This window comes from Brachyhypopomus gauderio, chromosome 7 (assembly GCF_052324685.1).
Source record: "Brachyhypopomus gauderio isolate BG-103 chromosome 7, BGAUD_0.2, whole genome shotgun sequence".
Lineage (NCBI taxonomy): Eukaryota > Metazoa > Chordata > Actinopteri > Gymnotiformes > Hypopomidae > Brachyhypopomus > Brachyhypopomus gauderio.
In genome coordinates, this window is record NC_135217.1 from 18,976,823 (window position 1) to 18,998,539 (window position 21,717).

Here is a 21,717-nt window from a genome sequence, read left to right on the forward strand (position 1 = left end):
CACCAAACGAAGGCAGAATACAAACTAACGATTAACACACAATATGACTTAAACAAGAAGGCATAAGGAAAACGAAGGAAACAAATACACACGGCGATAGAATTGAAACACAAGAAGACAATCTGTGCAATAAACTCGCAACGCACGACCACACAGTAAACTAACCAAATACACAATCACGCTATACATTTAAACCCATGGCCCACAACAATAACAGAACAACTTACACAACTAGACGACAGAAATATCTTAAACAAGTACACATAAGAAACCAAAACAACTAAGACCACAATCAGCTAGGGACAAGGGAGTGGGAATAATAATACAACCTTGATTTATGCAGAGAACACAAACAACGACCAGCAAAGACAGTGTTCAAACTAAAGATTTAAATAGAAAGATGAATGAGGAAAGGAGGCACAGGTGATACATTTAACATACGGGGCTGGATCTAGGTGGAGAAAGGAAAAACTAAAACAAAAGGAGAATGGAAATGATTGATTGTGGGGGGGGGGGGGGGGGCAGGACAATGTGTTATATAATTATGGTGCAGTTTGTATTGACTTTTGTGACAGAAATTATTGATTATTGATTAATTATCATTGATTAGATTATGTTTAGAGATTATTATAATACTTATGAGTTAGTATTTGTCCATTTTGGCTAAGCAGAAGGACTACATACTGATTTAGTGTGATTCAGTGTAACCAGGTTTAGCTCATGTGTTCCATACTATGGCCAAGGTCAGGCAAAGTGCAGAAGGTCAGAGCACTTTGTCAACTGAGTGTCACTAGTCCACTATCCTGGGATTCAGCTGTCTTTGCATTCTATTGATACACCAGTTTCTTCCACTTACTCTAGGAGAGTCCATATTAGGAGATACACACACGTTAGGTAAAAGTAGCCTGCTGGATACTTGTGTTTTGGTACATGCTGTGCTAATAATAACTTGCCTGTTAGAACTGTTGAACTGTGTATAAAAGGGAAGAGGACTGCCCTCTTCCTTCAGAGTGTCATGCTTGAATGAGACTCTCATGTCTGCGTGATTTTGTCTTATTAAATCAATCATTTTAACCACGTCTGAGTCCTCATCCATTTATTAGAAAATTTCCACGACACTTTCCACAGTTGACAAAATCTCAATTTTCAAAACAACACTGCCCTGAAGGCAATGAAAAATAAAAAAAATGTATAGCTAAAGACAAGTGGGTGCTACACAGGACAATGCGTTATAGAACTTCTAGAATGCGTTATAGAAGGGTTCTAGAATAGAATAGAATAGAACGAACTAGAATAGAAAAGAGAGAGAGAGAGAGAAAAACAACAACACTAAAAGACTCGGGGGAACCCAAACACAACCAGTGCTAGCTAAAGCCAAGTCAGTGCTAATGTAATGCTGGAGGTGTCGAGGCAAGAGGAGGTGGACACAAACACTGAGAGGAGCGAGATTTATTATTTGCAAATCCAAAATCAGAATCACAGAAATGGTCCATAGTCGTATTAAGTGAGCAGTCGGACAGAGAAAAAAAACCACAATGTGAAGACATGGCAGCTATATCACAAACTACACAAGACAAAGAGAAACAAGGACATGAAATACATAAATCATATGAAAACCTGCTCCATTGCCACTCAGAAGACCATCCCAATAACCCACAACCCGAACCACCAAACACAGGGCATTTACTGTATACACCGATATAAACAAGCAACACATGATTTCACTGACAAGGGGGCGGGGTTACAAATAATGAGGAGGGACTACACTGACAGCATGCACATGGCTATATAAACAAAAGGTACACTTGACAGGTGGGGGCGGAGCTGGACTTGACAGCTAAAGCCAAGTCAGCGTTAGCTAAAGACAAGGGGGTGCTATACAGGAAAGGGAAAAGAGGTACAGCAGAACAAGATTAGTCAGTCACAGCTGAAGGGGAGCACAGAACAAAAATAAAAGGCACATGGATAAGGGTCTGACTGCTTGGAATGGAGAGACAGACAGGAAACTCACCATTCATGAGATTCAAAAGCACATGGCAAGGCTACTTTTAAAGCCATGTGACGTCTGACATCACAAGGAAGTGGTGTCAAAAGGAGTCTGATATCACACAATGATTCCTTTATCATCACAGAGAACACCATGGAAATATATCATGGTAGAACTGTCCCAGTGTAGTACTATAAATAAAAAAATTACTTAATACAGTGAATGCACCAAGATCCAAGTTCTAGACTATATACTGTCTATGGAGCCAACATACTGAAATGTGACAATATTTCCTTGTTTCTGCAGAAGTACTTCCATAAGACCAGTTTTACACCCACACAGGCAGCACCTTGAGCTGTGTGTTTTATGTGTTGATAAAAATGGGGTTAACTATGCACTCTGTAATTGTACTCTTTACATTTAGACCAACCTAAACATAAATATTGTCATGGTTGTAGAAGGAAGTGAAAGATGTCTCGTGCAACATGAATTTGCACAAGACATTTTGCACGAGACTGTAATTGTAATAACTCTGTAATAACATGAAATGTGCTCAAACAAAAACCTATGAACCTATAAACAATACCCAGCAATGTGCTGGATGAAACCCTCAACATATATACATAAAGACAAACAGACCTCAGGTGGTGAACGCACTAAAGACAACCTCCTGAGGGGCGGGGACACGACAGGACAACACAAACACTGCTGCTTCCGATGGGGGCATCTGGGGGCGTCCATACTGTGACAAATATTAGCTTATATGTTCCTCATATTTCAAGTTTTTGCTGAGTAATAGGATTAATAGCTACACCACATACCTAAAATAATTCTGATTATCATTAAACTTATTGCAAAATCTGGTGGTCTCTCTGCTTTAACTAGTAACCATAAACTAATTGAGCATAGTAAAGTTTTTATTGACCTTCCACAGTTGATAAAATCTCAATTTTCAAAAAAACTATATATTTTTTCTGCGCAGCTGAAATTGAAATGTATATATTAAATAAACCTTAAGTTCTGCACGTCTTCTTTTAGATTCTGTCATGGCGGAACCTTTGGCAGAGTTTCTGATGTTGGTGCGGGAACATGAGTATCATTAGCATCAACACATACATCTTTCAGCACTAAACTCTCCCTTCAGTAACGTCACTAAGTCCGAAGCCTTGTTGACACATGACATGATGCACTGGGAGTGACAAGGAGTGACAGTACTGACTTGTCAATCAAATAACATGGCGAGTTGTTTAGTACGGACTCTGTGTTCAAACACCACCGCAGTTCGGATTCTGTTGTCTCATAGTCGATACATGAAAAAAGAAAAGACGTGCAAAACAAACAAATTTAACCAACATCTTCATTTAAAGACTCTCATTATCTCAGTGAGAATATTTAGCCATAACATCAGGACAACGTCTCTTCCTGTCAGCTCACAGTCTTCTGTTTAATTAATGTAGGAATGCAACAGTTATCATAACAATAAAAGACGAACGTAAGTTGTTGGGGGGGGTGGGGGGGGGTGGGGGTGGGGGGGGGGTGGGGGGGGGTGGGGGTGGGGGGGGGGGTGGGGGTGGGGGGGGGGTTTGAATCGTTGACGGGGGGGAGTTTGAAAAACCCTGCTGTAGTGTATTACTACAGATTCACTACATGCAACTCGGAAGTGATGAAGTTTGTGTGGGAATGTGTGTATCACAAAATATATTCATTGCATGTACTCAAACTTAACCTAAAATGACCAAGTGAAAGTATTTGTGGGCTTTCACTGCACTCTGCACGATACTGACGTGTTTCCATGAGAACCTTATTGAACAATTTTCATTCTCAGAATTCAAAAGCATTCATGCAAACTCCCACACTAAGAGATGATTTAACGGCAGAGGAATTAGGCTAGGCACATCTGCTAACAGCCTCTTTGAACCCAAGACTTGTGCCCAGCCAAATGGTGACATGGAGGGGAAACTTAAGCTTAACTTAAACTCAGTCATGTTGCGATATGATAGCTTTTTTTTTTACTTTTGCAATTCCAGTTTTTATCATTTTCATATTATATATTTTAATAATCAGTAGCTGTCTGAGAGGTTGAGTCCAGTTTTATTTGCACAGTGCGTTTTGTAATACACTGTGATTTGTATGAGTTAACAATGTAGTGCGGAGCTAATTCAGAAGCATTTTGCTTGCCCTGCAGATGAAGGACCCCTGCATGACAGGTCCTATTTCTTTGGAAACTTTGTGTACTTCATTAAAATTTTTAATATCTCTACGTATCTTACCCAAGTACACTGCAGCTTTAAAAAATCATGTAGTAGCAGTTATACAGTTATTACTTAACAACAATATAATTATAATTACATCCCAATTATTACATTACATAATAATTTACAAAACAGTTTACAAAAATAAAAAAAATTTTACGCTCTGAAGGCAGTGAAAGACAAAAAATCTTTTTATAACTCGGTAGAAGAAAAGTCTTCCGGCTGCCTCCTTCTTAAGAAGATCAATCCAGAAATGAACTTCCTTGTAACTATTTTTATAGTGAAGATACTGATAACAATCAGAATGACTTGTAATTCAACAAAGACTTCCTCTACAGACAAACAACATTACTAACATTAATAATCAATGATCATAAAGAAATATAAGGAAATGAAATTTAATTAAATCTTATAGATCTGACGTAAATTTGCCCTCGTATGGGATCCCATTTCATTCCACTTCTCAAAGCTAGAAGTGGGGATTTGACAGTAGGCCTACACTCACAGTGGACAGACTAGCTTATGGCTGCATGGCATGTGACACATTCAGCCCACATATTCTTACTGGGCAGGCAGAGTTCCGCTGAATGAGAATAGTTCTGCATGACTTACGTTCCTGCCGTATGAAAACTTTAATTCATCATTTCTCTCAAACCATTTCACCTCAGCCAAGAGTTTTTCCATTCATATTTTTTTTTCAAGCATTTCCCTAAAATGAGGTGAATGGAAAACTCACTATGTATTTGTTTTTTTTTGTTTGATATAGCACCTCTTACAGCCATGGTCACTTATTGGATTTCAGATTCCTTTAATTAGAAGATCTGAAGATTTAACTGGAAGACCTGAGATGAAACGCAAGATGATAGATAATATGAATTATTCTAGCCATGCTTTCTTAGCCACTATGATCACATGTTCCGTAAACCTCACCAACCTGAAAGGCTTCCAGCACAAAGCATTGGAGGGTTCTAGATTTCAGCTCAAAGCAATGGGAGGGTTCTAGATTCTAGATTTCAGCTCAAAGCAATGGAAGGTTCTAGAGTCCAGCAGAACATAAGCTTTAAAGGGAACCCCGGCTGATAACATATGTAAGCCTTAATATCGTGTAATTACTCTAAATTATTAAGACACGTTGTAAAAAATCACAAAAAGTAGCAGATTTATTAGATTTTCTGTAAAATCCAGCTGCACATAGGTCGCCATTTTTATAACTGCTGACAATGGTTGCAGTGACTGGCCGTAACTTTTGTCTTACCGGTATTTCTATGCTGATAACGTGTAATAGCGAGCTCTTATTGAAGATTGACGTCGCATATAAGGTCAAAGGGCTTTCTTTTATACATGTCTAGTAGTGACTAAATTCCAATAGTAAGACTGCATCCGTCAACTCTCTCACCAGTCGGGGTCTACTGAATGATTGAAACGCATCGGGACTGAAGTGATGAGAGCAGAGCCGCGGGTCTTTTGGTAGCTGTGTTCGTCCACACGCTGCTTCCCAAATTTTTCTCCTCTTTTTATCTTTGGGAAAGCTGTGAAGACTAATATCAGTCTTCCCACTGCCTTTCGACTAGAAATAACATCCAACGGCAACACAGTGTGGCATGGTTTTCTTTAAGGTAGCTTAGCTAACTAACATTAACTCCTTCCAACCGCAGTCAAGTTTAGCGGGCTGCAACCATTTGACATAATTTACCCAGCAGGCATTGCGCGTCAGAAAACATGGCTGCGCCCATATGTCAAATATTTCGAATAAAAGCATTGATTTGTAAATAAATCTGCTGCTTTTGTGATTTTTTTACAACATGTCTTAATAATTTCGATTAATTACAGCATATTAAGGCTTACAAGTGTTACCAGCCGGGGTTCCCTTGAAGGCTATTTCACACCAAACATATTTTTGATGCAATTTATTTAAATAACAGTAAATAAATTCAAATGATTTTTCAGAACTGAGGGGGGCCTAAACTGTGTCAAAGGTGCCCCTCCCCATGAACATCTCAGAAGGCCAACTGTATAGGAGAGAATTTAGCCTGTGCCACAGTCCCATGAGAAACTACAAATCACACTATTAAATCTCTCAGACCTCTCCAGATCAAGATGTTGGAGGGTAAAGAGATGCAAGCCAGACTGAGTGGTGACACACACAAACATACACAACGTTACTTGTTGACCATCAGTAGTTACACCACCAGGGGTTTATTATGTTTTTTCTGTTATGCCTTAAATATATGTTATGTGTGTTTCTGTTCTTAGGACGTTGTCTCTGTATGTTACACTGGCTTCTTTTGTTGTAGTTAGTGTGCTTTCATGTTCAGTATTATTTCATTACTTTCATTCATAAGATTCAGTAGGAGAGTTGTGTTTCAGTAGAAGACCAGCATTTCAGTAGTAGACGTGCGTTTCATTAGGAGACTTGCATTTTCCTCTTTCATTTTATTCTCTTTCAATTTCGTCTTACATTCCTCGCTCGAGATATCATCATTCTTGGTTTCGTGAAATTTCACTCATATTGTCTTTACTGATCAGCAAACCATTTAACCTCAGCTAAAAGTATGGGCCTTCCTTTCAGATTTTCTTTTTTGCAGTTTTAAACATTTCTCTAAAATGAGGTGAATGGAAAACCAACTATGTAAAATGCAGACCATGAATTACATAATGATGTCATAATGACGTCAATCACTACTGTTTCAATTCATTCATTTCACATCATGAACAAAAAAACAGCTAAGCAGTTGATTGAAATAGTTGGCTAGCCAACTACTGTTAATGTGACAGGTGTGTTAACATCTGCTTGTGCCAGACTTTGGTCAATGTTGACAGGTGGGTGTATTACTATAGTAATAAATATGTGCCATATTATTAGTCTGGAGTGATAGTTCTGCCAATAAGGAATCTTATATTACCACCCTGCGACCATGGACTTGTGCTAATGGGCTGCCCAATGGAGGATGGGTTCCCTTTTGAGTCTTGGTCCTCCTGAGGTTTTTTCCTAATCCCCACCCTATAGGGAGTTTTTCCTCACCACTGTCGCCTTGGTATGCTCATTAGAGATCTGGACCCATACGATTGTAAAGATGCTTTGTGACAACTTATGTTGTGAAAAGCGCTATATAAATAAATTTGACTTTGACTTTGACTATTAGTTCTTAGTTGTGGGAAAGTTGTGTGAAAGGTTCGTCATGTACAGTCATGGATTGAAGAATAGAAACTAGGGCAATGAGCACACTACCAAATGTAGAGGAGGTGTTACATTGTAGCTAATCCCTCCAAAAGATGCTTCCAAGATTAATTGAACCTGAAGCACCTGAGCAGGTGAGGTCATGGTTATGGTCATTCTGAAAGAGCTAGTCCTGCCACATAGCCAGTCCACTTTATAGAACAGAATGTACAAAACGTTAGTCAATTCAAGGTTCCTCTGGACTCATAAGCCCGATGATTGTTGTGGTTGCTACAAAGTTACAGAGTAGGTCACACCTAGCAACATTAGATACCTTTAATAAAACAATAGAACATCTTCCCATTACTAAATAAGGGTGGATCTAGAGGTTCATGCGTAATTCTTTGTACAGTGTGCTTTACATACATTTTGCCAGTTATGTGTAGTTAGCCTATGTAGCTTTATGTAAGAAGCAGGACACACATCACTGAATATAATAAATTGTTCATTAAACAAATTGTTAATTAAAGACCCTTAATTTCAAGCAAAAAGGCTGATTTAGAAAATCAGGAGACATGACACAAAGAGCTAAAAATAAAGCAATTTGACTTTCCATATATGCCCAAACACTTGCACATGTTCAGCCAAAATCACATTACATGCCAACTACAGATTGGTGACAAATTAGAAACATGTGAAGGTTTGATTCATATTGAGTTCTGATGGACATGAAAATAACCACAACATAGAGCCACCAGACCTTCTTATTATAGAGGACAATAATTCAGGCATTTCCTTCTACTTAATACATCATGTCATGAGAAGATAATAAATAATGCCTCCCCTTCACCTGCCGTCTCTCTCTCGGACTAGTTTGCTGCTGGCCTGGTGAAGGAAGGTCAGAGGTCAGAGGACTTCAGCTCAACACTGCTGTTGCTCTCAGACCGGCTCGGATGCTCTAACCGACTCACTGGCAGACGCTACCAATACCCATACTTACCTGGCAGGGGTGAGACCATGATCAGGAAGGTGGTTCACCCAAGGTGAGGCTCAGCCATTGCACTCAGGCTGTGCTGACTCTTGCGAATTCCCCAAATGCGGGAATCTCGACTGCATAACATCTAGTAGTGGGGGACTGCGTTCACGCTCTCCCCTGATATTTTTTGGGGGCAGTCATGGCCTGGTTGTAGGGAACTGGTCTTGTGACCGGAGGGTCGTGGGTTCGATTCCCAGGCCTGAGGCCATGACTGAGGTGTCCTTGAGCAAGGCACCTAACCCCAACTGCTCCCCGGGCTAGGGCTGCCCGCCGCTCTGGGCACATGTGATCCACAGCCCCCTAGTAATCACTAGTGTGTGTGTGTGTGTTCTAACTGCACAGATGGGTTAAAAGCAGAGGACAAATTTCGATTGCGGTGAAAAAAAAATCACAATTGACAAAATATGGCGCATTTACATTTTCACATTTTTTACCCCCCTGCCCATGTATTCTCATGACTTCTGCCTCTGACAACTTGGCATGTCAATAGGGCCAAACAAATTACTTACCTTTAAGTCAAACATTTAACTTACCATGGGTGGCAGATAATGTATTATTTTTTAAAATTGCATATGTCTCTCATTACAAACAGCCAGCTATTTAAACCTATATAAACAGGTCATTCAATGCTTTGCAATGGCAGTCTAAGATGCTTCTTCACCGCCAAGAAGCCTGTGTTCTGTGACCTTGTCTTAGCACCTTCCTTTGTTTCTTTAATCACATCTATATTGTTTCCCTCATTTACAACAGATGATGGGCATCTGATGAATCAATCTGGTGAAGTTATTGGTGAAGTGTAAGCAGAAATAGAGTCCATAAACAACTGTAATGTTGCACAATGAAATTAATTAATTAAATAATTAATTAATTAATTAATTAATGAAATGTCCTCAGTTTATCAGCTAAGCTTTTAATATTTTGGTGCAAAGAAGTGGCAAAAAAGGAAGGTCTTTTCAATATTTTTATTTAGTACTATTGCAAGTCATTTATACAGGAAAAAATGACAAGAGCGTTTAGCAGTCACATATTTAAACAATGAGAATGTGTATAATGTTTTGCAGAGAGGAGATATTTGTTATGACTGATCTGAGAAAATAATTGGTTTTACTGGTTGGGTTTAAGAAGTAGATGAATTAATAGATGCTTTGATGAATAAAGATGATTTATAAGATAAATATATATACATGTATATATTGTATAAGATGCATAAATAAGATACATAAATAAGTACAATGTATAAAGACTTTGAATATTAATCCTACAACATGAGATGCTAAACACCTGTGTAAACACTTTTGTAAACACCTGTGTAAATATCTTTGTAAACACTTGTGTATCACTTTTGTGAACACCTGTATGAACACCTGTGTCAACACCTGGTCTTCTGGAGATTGTTCAGAAGAACCAGGAAATAGGAATCTCATATCACAACAGAATCTAAACTAACAGAATCTGGGTCCTGTGTGTCAGTTGGCATCTCATCAGAGTCACGGTGAGCTAAAACTGTTCCCTCAAAACTAACAGAATCTGGGTCCTGTGTGTCAGTTGGCATCTCATCAGAGTCACGGTGAGCTAAAACTGGTCCCTCAAAACTAACAGAATCTGGGTCCTATGTGTCAGTTGAAATCTCATCAGAGTCACGGTGAGCTGAAACTGGTCCCTCAAAACTAACAGAATTTGGGTCCTGAGTGACAGTTGGCATCTCATCAGAGTCAAAGTCACTACCTACATAGTCAGCCACAGCACTAGGGATAATCTTACAAATAACTAGGCTAGAGTTTTTACTGTGACCCATGTCCCTGATGCAGAAAGCAGGAACAACCTCACTCTTGAACCTCGCAAGGAACACATGTATCTGCTTCCCTGTGAGAGAACTTAACCCTGCCCTTATCACAGTCCACAAACACACCCAGCCTCTGCACACTGGCCTCACTGACAGTGCTAATGTCGTTGTGGTGGAGCACTGTCAGATTTCCCTCATCGGATTCCAGAACCCATGATCTCTTGTCTCTGCCTAGAAGACGTCCCATTCCATTTTTAAGCCAGTCTTTCTCCACGACACCAACTGACCAGTTCAGGCTGCCAGCGACATCTACCTCCCAGTAGTGCCGTCCTGTACTGAAGCACTGAGATGCCAGGATGTTGGCTGATTTTGCTCTGGTACGCTTGGAATCCTTTAAAAGCTTCTTTGGGATGCTGCGAAGAGAAACCTGGTATTTGTCCTCTGAGATGATCAGATCCTTGTGTTTGTTATCCAGATCAAAGGTAATGGCCTCAGGGACTGCAGAAGAAAAAAAATCAGGTACAACTGAAGTTATGTAATTATAATTTGACTATTACATTTTACATGTAGCGGAGTACATCCAATGTTTCCATCACTTGGGTTTGATTGTAATGATAAACCTGCGTCTGCCACTCACATTCCCAAGGCTGAGGCAGCAGTTTCTCATTCTGCTGGAGGATCTTTGTGACAGAGTTTTCCAGGGCGTTCATCCTCATCCCATCCACCTTCATCCTTTTTTCCACGTTTGAGTAAAATTGGTTCATAGTCTCAAGGCTAAGAAGGACAGAAAAATGTGTAAGCACATAACATTTGATGTATTTAAAAAATATATTGCATCTAAATCATTCTAGCTAATGAATAATTAATTAATAATAAAATAATAATTTGACTCGCTAATACAGTTGTCTTGGATGTATCATAACAACTGCTCCAGCCCTAAATATATCTCCACCTTTGAAATAATGGTACCATAATTGTGACGATACGGGGTGAGCGAAGGACGAGACACCGGATCCTTGCTGTAGACGTCACTTTTATTGTTAACACGGAGATTGCGCAATAGCGCACGAGAAACATATAACGTGTACTACAGAGACGTGTAGACTTTAGACAACGACGAGCACAGGACACTGCGCGAGCGCACATTAAATAGACAAACCACATTAGCCCCACGTGATCACGAGACGATTCACAGGTGAGACTTATTAATCACACAACAAAACCCTAACCACGTATATACACTGACGCAGACAAAGCACGTAAACAACGTTGACACACGCCCAAAAGGGAGGGGCCGGGGTCCTCAACGTGACAGATGCCCCCTCCAAGGGCACTACCCGTCCCGGGGTGCCAACAGGACCGAGTGCCCCGAACCCACGACGATGGGCGGATCCGACGCGCTCAGTCCTGCGTCTAGGAGGTGACCGCCCTTGGTGAAGCGTCCGCCACGGACCGCCTAGAACACCCTCCCTGGGAAGACGGGGGAAAAGACGGAAGACACGTTAAACGGAACATTCACAAACACACACACAGGCACGTTCACACACAGTGGCACAAGAGGGAAAAACGGGTTTGGTACACAAAGGGGAAGACTGACAAACACGGGAACACACACACACGACATAGGCACCAGGCTGCGCGCCAAGAGAAGGGCGAGTAGGGGAGAGAGACCGGGGACCACTGGTGCTGCAGGCGCTGCGGTGGGCGGTGCTCCTCCGGCCCCTGCTGCATACCCACCACCAGGCGCAGCGCGGCCAGTGGACGCGCCCGGTGCAGCGCGGCTGGCGTACTCTCCCCTCAGCTGGCTGTCTGGCACGTCCACCTCGCTCCACGACTGTCCTCTGGAGTTGACAGTGGGCGCTTGCACTTCCATGTCCGTCGCCTCACTGTCCTGACTCCAGCTCATGGGCTGCCACCCCGGGAGCAGTCCATGTTCTCTCCACTAGAGCGAGTAGAGGACGGGGTCCACCTCCCTTTAACCCTCTCGGCCGACGGTTCCGAGGGGGGAGGGCTCTCCTCCTCCTCCTCGGTGTCGTCTTCCTCGGGGTGATCCTCCCCGCCTTTCCCTACGGCGGTAGAGGGACCTACGGGCGGAGGGAGGTAATCATCTTCCTCCGACTCCGACTCCTCCTCCCCGTAGTCGACGGTGGAGGCGTCGCCTATAGATGGAGGGTAGTCCTCCTCCCCTTCTCCACCGTAGTCTATGGTGGAGGCGTCGCCTATAGACGGGGAGTAGTCCTCTACCTCGTCTTCCTGCTCCTCCTCCTCAGAGTCCTCCTCTCCGAACTCCTCCTCCGGAGTTGACGCGGTAGCGCCGATTGTGCAGGCGACCACCCTCGGAGGCGAGAGTGAGCGGGAAGGAGACGAGTGGAGATGTCTCCAAATCCTCACCGCGCCCTCGCGGAACATCTCTGCCCTCTCCGGGTCCTTGCACTCACGCGCCGCAGACAGCTGGGAAGCGCACACAGGGTCCCTCTCCAGCTGTTCCTGCGTGGGCATCGCCTCCTGAAGCGGAGAGGAACCCTCCTCTCGAGCGGGGGGGTCTTCCTCCAGCTCGAGGACGCCCACCCGCAGGGGCGATAGCTCCCGAGAAGGAGAGGGGTTTCGCTCCTCCCATACCCGAGCAGCTGTCTTGCGGTATTCCTCTCTCAGCTCGGGTATGGAGGTCTCCCGAGCCGCGCACAGCAGGTAGGCACACTCTGGGTCCTGCATCAGCTGTGCCAGAGTCGGCGGGGCTTTGTGGCGTGAGGGAGAGGAAGAAGAGCGGTGATGCCGCTTGCAGGGTTTCTTCCCCTTCTTTAGCTTCGGCTTGTAGCCTGGCATCCCTTTTTGTGTCTCGGAAGGCTCGTCGTTCTGTGACGATACGGGGTGAGCGAAGGACGAGACACCGGATCCTTGCTGTAGACGTCACTTTTATTGTTAACACGGAGATTGCGCAATAGCTCACGAGAAACATATAACGTGTACTACAGAGACGTGTAGACTTTAGACAACGACGAGCACAGGACACTGCGCGAGCGCACATTAAATAGACAAACCACATTAGCCCCACGTGATCATGAGACGATTCACAGGTGAGACTTATTAATCACACAACAAAACCCTAACCACGTATATACACTGACGCAGACAAAGCACGTAAACAACGTTGACACACGCCCAAAAGGGAGGGGCCGGGGTCCTCAACGTGACAATAATCACGTATCCATAAAAAAAAAAAACATGGCAGTGTTAATTTTGCAAGCGAAAACGTTTTTTGAGAAAAACGTTTTAAGGCTTATTTTCGGTAATGAATGCACCAATAAGTTAATGATGACATTTCCAAAAAATGTCAGCATGGGCACCAACATTGCAAAGGTGCAAAGAGAAACAAACACACTTTTGCACTGCAAGCATGCAAGCATACAGTCTGCAAAATGATACACAAATGATACACAGGTAGGCTGACCTGTTTGCATAACTGCAACAGATTGGATCTTATCACTAACCCTGGCTCAAATTGAAAAACTTACTTAGAATGCGCTTCACTTGAGTTGCTGAGAAATTTACAGATTGTGAACTCTCATTTTCAGAAGAAAGATACAGTTGGTGACTTCCGTGAAGATGGGTGACATACTGGTGCCATGTCACGTTCTCATTTCAGCTATGATCAGTGGTTTGTTGGTACAAATGGGTAGCTTGTCAACTTGTAATAAAATATTAGTGTTAGATCAGAGACTCCTTACTTGCCAAGGAGATCAAACATAAGCTGGATCTAAACTGTTGAAAACACCTGTGTACCCTTTTAATAGAACAGTTTCTTTCTGTCATTCAGTTACCAGCAAAGTAGACATTGAGAGCTGTCAATCTAGCATTTCTGAAGACCAGAACATTTATTTTCTTCCAGTATTTTTTTCCAGTAAATGATTTAACCTTAGGCACATGTAAGCATAAATCTAAACTGCCTAAATATTTGTATTTATATTTGGAACTGTGACTATCAATGGATATTCAGTACACTGTGGCATTACTACTGCATGGGTGTAATGTGCAATATCTTGCTGTACTGCAACAGGCGTTAAGGATTTACGTCTGAGATGAAATGTTTGCACCATGCACGGTATCATTTCATTTAGGACATATTGTACAAATTCCATAATTAAGCCCTAATTAAGAAGGTGTTGTCTGTTCACACTGTAGCAAGGTTGACGTCCCTAAAATGTTAAGAGAATGAAACCTTAGGAACAGAAAAGCATACTGATGTTAGAAGTATGAATTCATAGGAAAATAATAGTTCTCAACAGTTTTACAGGGCCATATTTAAATAAAGACTTAGTTTAGTTTTATGTAAGTTTAGTTTAACTACAATCTGGGTCTTCCGGTTATGTGAACCAGAGTGATCCGGAACTATGCCCTTCCTACTCTCTAATGATTTTACGTCAACGTTCATTTCAATGAAGGAGGTGCGTCTCCCGTATATATACAACTCGCTAGGCTACTCACCATTCATTCAGCACAGACAGCAGAAGCGTCTAAAACGCGGAGATCTGCGTAGGAAAATGAGTCCGCACTCTTCTTCACTAATTTCCATTAGGTCGCGAACACCCTCAGACAAATGCGACGCATACAGACATGTAAGCACGATAATCCTCTACTGCGTAAACTGCAACGAGACATTGTGCGACCACTGCCTGATTAACGGCAGTCACCGGGATCACAAATATGAAACTTTGCAGGATGCTGTCAAAAATCGATTGGTAAGTAGCAATACACATACCATGTTATTATTTTGGTTTATTTTTTTTTTTTACTTTTGAGCTTTTAGAGGTAGCCTAATTGCAGAATATGTCAAGTATTCAAAATATGTATAAATGAAATGAATTGGATTTTGTTGTGGTTGTGGTTGCATCAACTTATTAATTTTTCATCACGGCAGGAAAAAATTAAAGTCGAGTCAACGAAGCTGGCATCTAACGTGGAGAAATTTCAAGATATTAAAGCTCGCGTTTCAGTAGCTGAACAAGAACTAGAGGTAATAACAAAGTTCATTTTAGAAAACCAGTAGAAAACCCATGCATAACACAAATAATATTTATCTTAATTGATTGAACTGAGAATATTTGAACTGAGAATATTTTCACTACATCAATGTAATTCTTAGCCTATATGTTTGACTATCAGAAAAATCATTATTAAAAATGTACAACTATGTCTGTTTTGTATGTGTGATGTATGTGTGATGCATTGGTCTTGCAGGCGAAGTATGATAGAATTAAAAGAAACATCACTGAAAAATACACGGAACTCTATACAATATTGGAGAAGAACCAGCAGAATGCTTTCCAGTTACTGGAGGCTGAGAAAGAATCTTTGGAAGATTGTCTGTCCCGCATCACCGAGGCTGGAGACACGTATCAGCAGACATCGTTGGCCATGCAGGAAAATATCAAGATGCTCAGGATGAGGAAGAAGATAGAAAGTGCGGCCAGTCTGCTGGTAAATTACAGCTGTATCTTCATCACACGAAAAATTACGATCTATGAATTATTAGCCTAGTAGTTTGCGAATGGATTTTGCCAGTAGTACAAAGCCGTGTCTAAGATGCTGTTTTTGTGTCTCCACAGGTTGGAATCAAAGAACTGGAGATGAGGTGAGAACGGTTCTTATATTACACACAAGCAAGTGTAGTTGTTACATTTGTTTTATAAATACATCTTTTATGGCTAGAACAAAAAAAAAAAACTATGTTGTCTTCTCATGGCAGCCTGGAGAATATGGAGGAATATTATTCCACACTCAATGAACATGTGAAGTCGAATGGCTCAAGGCTAAGAGCAATGCAGGAATCTGTCAAAAGAATCTTCAACAAGAACAAAGAGATTCTCCCTCGCCCATGGCAATGTGAGTTTCATAGCCAATATTTACACATTATTTATAATATATAGTATAAGGTTTTATATATATATATATAAATATATATAAAGTATAAGTATATATATATAAATTTATACTTTATTAAGTATAAATATAAAATTATTCTTGTTTCAGCTCTTACTGTTACTTATAAAAAGTTCTATTGTAAATGAGAATTTCGAATTAGCGGGCTAACTCCCTTTGTAAATAAATGAATAAAAACTATTTATTATTTCTTCTCTGAAACAGTCTCAGCAGCCATCACCTTTGATCAGGATAACAAACACAAGGAACTGACAGTCTCAGAGGACAAAACCCAGGTTTCTCTTCGCGGGTTGTCGACCAAGCACACAAAGGATACCAGAGCACTATCGGCCAACATCCTGGCATCACAAAGGTTCAGAAAAGGGCAGCACTACTGGGAAGTGGACGTAACTGGCAGCAAGAACTGGTCTGTCGGCGTTGTTTTGCACGATAAGAGTAAAAACGGAGTCAACCGTCAACTGGGAAAGGATAAAAGATCCTGGGTGTTGGAATCAGATGAAGGAGAATTGACCGCTCTTCACGACAACGATGTACGCAGGGTGAAAGAGGCGAGTGTGCAGAGGCTGGGTGTGTTTGTGGACTGTGATAAGGGCAGGCTGAATTTCTATGATGTCATAACAGGCAACAAATTGCACATGTTCGTTACCCGGTTTAAGGGGTCGGTGTGCCCTGCCTTTGGGCTTGGGGCCCAGGCAAACAGCATTGCACAACTGCTGATCTATAGTCTGACTCCGAGAGGTGTGCATTATAACAGCGCAGGAGAAGAGTCAGTAGACTCTGGGACGTATGACATGCAGGACGGGGAGCGTATAGAAGTTGCAAGTCTATAGGAGGAGGAAATATTCAGTAGTCTTTTAAATTGAAGTGTAAATATTCAGTAGTCTTTTAAATTGAACGCCCCCTTATCCCCCCCCCCCCCCCCCCCACAACCTGTTGCGCCGGCCCTGTTTTAATGCAGGTATTTGTTATTAATATATATTTATATATATATTTAACTTTATTTATTTAAAATGTATTCTATATTGTTACATGAGCTAGCCTCATATGTAAATGTGCAAGTAATATAGTATATCTAAACAAATGTATAATTCAAAGCAAACAAATAGATTTTTCAGTGTTTCATTTTTATCAAAAATGTTGTTTAATGATCAATCTATCATGTATATTTATCTGTGGTCAAAAGTGTTAAGGGAGTTCTTGAGGAATTCTTGTTAAGGGAAATATTTTTTGCTTTGAAAAAGTTAATGAAACTATAATAAAACACCTACTCAGAGTGCAGTAATGTTCTGTTGTTATTGTTATTGTTGTTAAAGTGATTTTTTAGTGCACAGGTTCTGCTTTAGGTCCAATGCTATTTTACACATCAATGACATTAAGAAAAAACCAGCATAATACAATAATGTAATGCACAGAACAAAAAAAATCATAACACCAAAGAACCAGCAGACTGGTAACCTTTTTCTACCAATAAGGGACTGGAACCGTTCAGGTTTGCAAACCTAATTTGGAACTGTTGTGTTTCCACCAAACTAAACAGGTTCTGCTCTCACACAGTGTAGCTGGGAGGTGTAAAGTGCATTATTACTTGTGAGTGTATGGTGTGCTGGATAGCAGAGCACAAACCAGATGATTGCGGCAGATCACAAACCAGATGACTGCGGCGCTGGAATCAGCTACCTTGCTGGTAGTTGATCCTGCAACTCCATCTACATCAGCTATTAATGATGTTAGGTTAATGACGTTACCATAAATTTAACCTACATGTAGTGTTAACTAGCCTACCTAATACATTTATACTGCTGGGGGTGAGCAAGTGACCACAATATGCGAAACGTAGGTCTTTTGCTGTACTGTTGCACAGTTAAAATATACTGACACTATGTATAAAAATATAATACAATATAAATACAATACAATACAAATATACTGAACAAAACAATGTGCAAACAATTACGGTAATAATTGTGGCAGGTAAAGTATATTTCTGCTGAATGTTTTATCTTCTGTTCAAACAAGGAGCTTTTATGGTTAACTAATGTGTCACGGTGAGGCGGCCCCCTACCGGTCACCTCCGTCCACAGCGGCTGTTGTTGTTGTTGTTTTGTGACGTCGTGTGCGTCCCTCAGGTGGGCGGAGCCCATGATCCGTCTCACCTGAGGGTCGTTTGTTTGCCTATATATGTCTTGTCTTTGTACCAGTTGACCGCTGGTCATTATACCATTTGTTTCAGATACGTCACGGGTTTTTGGTTTGCACACTTTTCAATTAAACCTTCCATTTTCCCTGAGACTTGGCGTGATCGCTTCCATTTTATTCGCTCACCCTGGCCGTCACATAATGGAAAAAACTTGAAAAGTTATATTAATTAATTAATTATTAACATCATGCTTTTTGGACATAAACAAACATCTGTAAGAACAGCAAAAATGCTCACAGGTGAGCCATATGTTCCGCCATCATGTTACCACAGGCAGGCACATGAGCAAATTGGGCCCCTCTCCCTACTTGGGCCATGGGTTGTCAGGTCCACTTTTCTATCCTTATTGTTTCACGTGGGTGGACAGTTCCTAAGCATTCCACTACTAATTATATCATGTATGACTTTGTATATGACAAATAAACTTTGAAACCTTGAAACAATGGAAAGTACAATGACAATAACACAACCAATTAGTGCTGGAGTTTGACTCTGCAGGGTTAGTGCTTATTTAAGTACTCTACAAACAGATGGGTCAATCATTCCACCATCTCAGAGCAAAGACAGAGAATATTCTTGAAGTTTGTCTTCTATGAGACCTTAAACATGGAATTTCAAGCCAAGCTGTACTTGAGGTTCAAAGAAATTAAGGTACTGATCACGCTTTAACCGTGATCATCATTTAGAGAGGGGCTGGTCCATTGTTGGCTTTGTAGGCAAGCATCAAGGTTTTATATCTGATACATGCCGCTACTGGAAGACAGATAGCAGAATGCAGTGACGTGTGGAGATACAACAGTGGAGGTTCTAGAGAGTACTGCTCCTTCAAGTGTAGCTAGTGTCATAAGGAAGGTCAGCACTACTGAATCTGCTTCTATATTGTTGGTCACCACAAAGTACTCAAAACATTCTAAATATAACCTCTACTACTCCAGAATCATCAAATGTTGAAATAGCCACTTAGTTTTGTCTTTTCTTTCTCAGTTCCATGTGTGTGCAGTGCTTCCATCACCCTGCTAGCAAGGTTAGGCCTATATAGTATTGTAGCGTCGGGCCAATGGGGGGTGCCGGAGGGTGACACCATTACCCATGAGCCCTTGCGGCCCCGGAACGGCAGGAAATCGGTCAGACATCATCTTGACGGGCCAAGCGACATCGTACCACCGTCCCTCGGACGCAGAACGACACTCGCCGGGACGCGCCACACGCGCGACGAGATGTTACCACCACCCGCCGGGACGCGCGTACATCGGCAACGGAAGCGACGACCGGCCCGACACGCCGGCTCAGCCTGCCTGGCTATGACGGCGAAGCGGATTGGGCAGCGTTCGAGGCTCAGCTCGATGCCGTCGCCAACTACGAAAGCTGGTCGGACGCTGAGACGGCGGTTCAACTGTGCCTGGCGCTACGGGGACCTGCGCTCAGGGTTCTAGTCGGGCTCCCAGCGGAGGACAGGAACGCGCTGACGCCACTCAAAGCGGCACTGAGGAGCAGGTTCGGGCGGCAACCGGACGAGTCGACGGCGAAGCAGCTCTTGGCGGGACGTCGCCGTGCTCGGGGAGAAGGCCTGAGAGTGTTGGCGTCGGAGCTGGCACTGTTGGTTCGCCTGGCCTACCCCCTGTTCCCACGCGAGGCCCAACGGCAGTTAGAACTAGATTTTTTTCTGGGCGCGGTGGAGCCGGCTGAGCTGAGGAGACACGTCCGCCTGTACAACCCGACCACTCTCGACGCTGCCGTGGACGAGGCCGTCAGGGCAGAACAAATCTTCACCGGTGACTGCCTTAACAGGATGCCCCGTCAGACACGCCCACACGACCGCCAAGCAAGCCACCGACTGGTCTGCTGGAATTGCGGGGCTCACGGCCACAAAGCCAGCCAGTGCAACGGCTCGGGAAACGAGCAAGGAGCCGCCCGGTGAGGGGCGCGGCGACTCCGGTTCTCACTGGCCACCCCTCTTTCGTTGTTTCGAGAATCGCCGGACAACGTGACTGGCATATTTCATGTAAGTTTGGCGATATCTCTGTTACCGCTCTGATTGACACGGGGTCTTCGGTCTCCTTAATTAGGCCTGAACTGATTAATGATTGCTCGGGGGGGCCCGATGCTGTGGAGTGGGTCCGGGGGAATTTAATATCAGTAACCGGCGAGCGGTTTGAGCTGCTAGGGCGCACCAATGTCTCCTTTGACTTCGGGCAGGGACCCGTGGCGCATGAGTTCTGGGTCGGGGATGTGTTTGATCGCTGCATCCTCGGTAATGACTTCTTGGGGAAGAACGGGGCTGTTATCGACTATAGACAGGGGGAGTTGTCGCTAAACGGGCGAAGAGTTGACGTGTGCTGTGGAGATGATGCAGCCTCACGTTCGTGCGTTACATCAGCTGTGCCAGTGAGTCGAGAAATGCTGTCTCCGTCACCGGGGGACCCGGTCCATGAGTTGTGGCTTAGATGTAGCGTGGGCCTGTCCGCGTCGCAGGGCGAGCTACTCAGCGAGCTGCTGAATCGCTATAGGGGACTGTTCGCTGTGAGCGAGCGTGATTGTTCGAGGACGGGGCTGGCGAGCCACGCGATTGACACGGGCGACGCAAAACCTGTCCGCCTGAGACCGCATCGCCTCCCTTTAACCAAGCGTGTGGCAGCCGAACGCCAAATCCGCGAAATGGCAGCGGCCGGCGTAATTGAGCCTTCAAATAGTTCATGGTCTGCCCCCGTGGTCCTAGCCAAGAAGAAGGACGGTTCATGGCGGTTTTGCGTCGACTACCGACGTTTAAATGCTGTGACTAAACTCGACTCTTACCCGATGCCGCGAGTAGACGACACACTCGAGCGGTTAGCTGGCTCAGACTGGTTCAGCTCCCTGGACCTGCGTAGCGGGTACTGGCAGGTCCCGTTGGACGAGTCAGCGAAGGAAAAGACTGCGTTTTCGATCGGTGCAGGTCTTTGGCACTTCAAGGTCCTCCCCTTCGGGCTCTGTAACGCGCCGGCCACTTTCGAGCGGTTAATGGAGCGAGTGTTGTCTGGGGTTCCGAGCAGTAAATGTGTGGTGTATTTGGATGACGTGCTGGTCCATGCTACGGGCTTCGAGTCTGCGCTGGCCAACCTAGAGTTGGTACTGGGCTTAGTGAAGGAGGCCAATCTGTCCCTCAACCCGGCTAAATGTAACCTCCTTCAGCGTCGCATTAATTTTCTCGGGCATGTGGTCAGCGGAGAGGGCATAGCCACTGATCCCGGCAAGACGGCCGCGGTCCGTGAATGGCCCACTCCGCGTACGGTGCGACAAGTTCGCAGTTTCCTCGGGCTCGCGTCATACTACCGCCGTTTTGTAAAGGGCTTCGCGGACATTGCTGCCCCCCTTCACCACCTGACAAGGGG

At 43.3% G+C, this 21,717-nt stretch overlaps 2 protein-coding genes and 1 non-coding gene across 5 annotated transcripts; 2 read left to right on the plus strand and 1 right to left on the minus strand.

Moving 5' to 3' along the window:
- The first annotated feature begins 8,388 nt into the window (after window positions 1-8,388).
- Window positions 8,389-8,552, plus strand: LOC143519810 (U1 spliceosomal RNA). The gene has a single exon (XR_013132552.1). It is a non-coding gene; the product is annotated as a U1 spliceosomal RNA (small nuclear RNA).
- An 828-nt stretch (window positions 8,553-9,380) lies between these two features.
- LOC143519162 (ret finger protein-like 3) lies at window positions 9,381-14,746 on the minus strand. Of its 3 annotated transcripts, none has more exons than XM_077012297.1 (3): window positions 14,698-14,746; window positions 10,853-10,989; window positions 9,381-10,713 (listed from the first exon to the last, which is right to left on the minus strand). In XM_077012297.1, the coding sequence occupies exons 2-3, from the start codon at window positions 10,977-10,979 to the stop codon at window positions 10,256-10,258; spliced, it is 585 nt and encodes a 194-aa protein (XP_076868412.1). In that variant the 5' UTR covers window positions 10,980-10,989; window positions 14,698-14,746; the 3' UTR covers window positions 9,381-10,255. The 3 variants fall into 3 exon arrangements, with proteins under 3 accessions (XP_076868412.1, XP_076868411.1, XP_076868410.1); XM_077012296.1 differs by lacking the exon at window positions 14,698-14,746 and adding an exon at window positions 11,185-11,606; XM_077012295.1 differs by lacking the exon at window positions 14,698-14,746 and adding an exon at window positions 11,168-11,606.
- On the plus strand, window positions 14,705-17,066 carry LOC143519161 (tripartite motif-containing protein 14-like). The gene is made up of 6 exons (XM_077012294.1): window positions 14,705-14,951; window positions 15,131-15,226; window positions 15,451-15,690; window positions 15,819-15,844; window positions 15,959-16,095; window positions 16,357-17,066. Exons 1-6 carry the CDS (start codon window positions 14,754-14,756, stop codon window positions 16,980-16,982), a joined length of 1,323 nt encoding a protein of 440 aa, XP_076868409.1. The 5' UTR covers window positions 14,705-14,753; the 3' UTR covers window positions 16,983-17,066.
- Window positions 17,067-21,717: the final 4,651 nt, after the last annotated feature.

Coding starts and splice junctions, on each gene's coding strand:
- LOC143519161 (XM_077012294.1), top strand. CDS start 14,754: ATGAGTCCGCACTCTTCTTCACTAATTTCCATTAGGTCGCGAACACCC. Junction 15,227..15,450: donor TAGCTGAACAAGAACTAGAG/GTAATAACAAAG, acceptor TTGGTCTTGCAG/GCGAAGTATGATAGAATTAA. Junction 15,845..15,958: donor ATCAAAGAACTGGAGATGAG/GTGAGAACGGTT, acceptor TTCTCATGGCAG/CCTGGAGAATATGGAGGAAT.
- LOC143519162 (XM_077012295.1), bottom strand. CDS start 11,379: ATGTGGTTTGTCTATTTAATGTGCGCTCGCGCAGTGTCCTGTGCTCGT. Junction 10,990..11,167: donor ATGGTACCATTATTTCAAAG/GTGGAGATATAT, acceptor TGTCCTTCTTAG/CCTTGAGACTATGAACCAAT. Junction 10,714..10,852: donor GCTGCCTCAGCCTTGGGAAT/GTGAGTGGCAGA, acceptor TTTCTTCTGCAG/TCCCTGAGGCCATTACCTTT.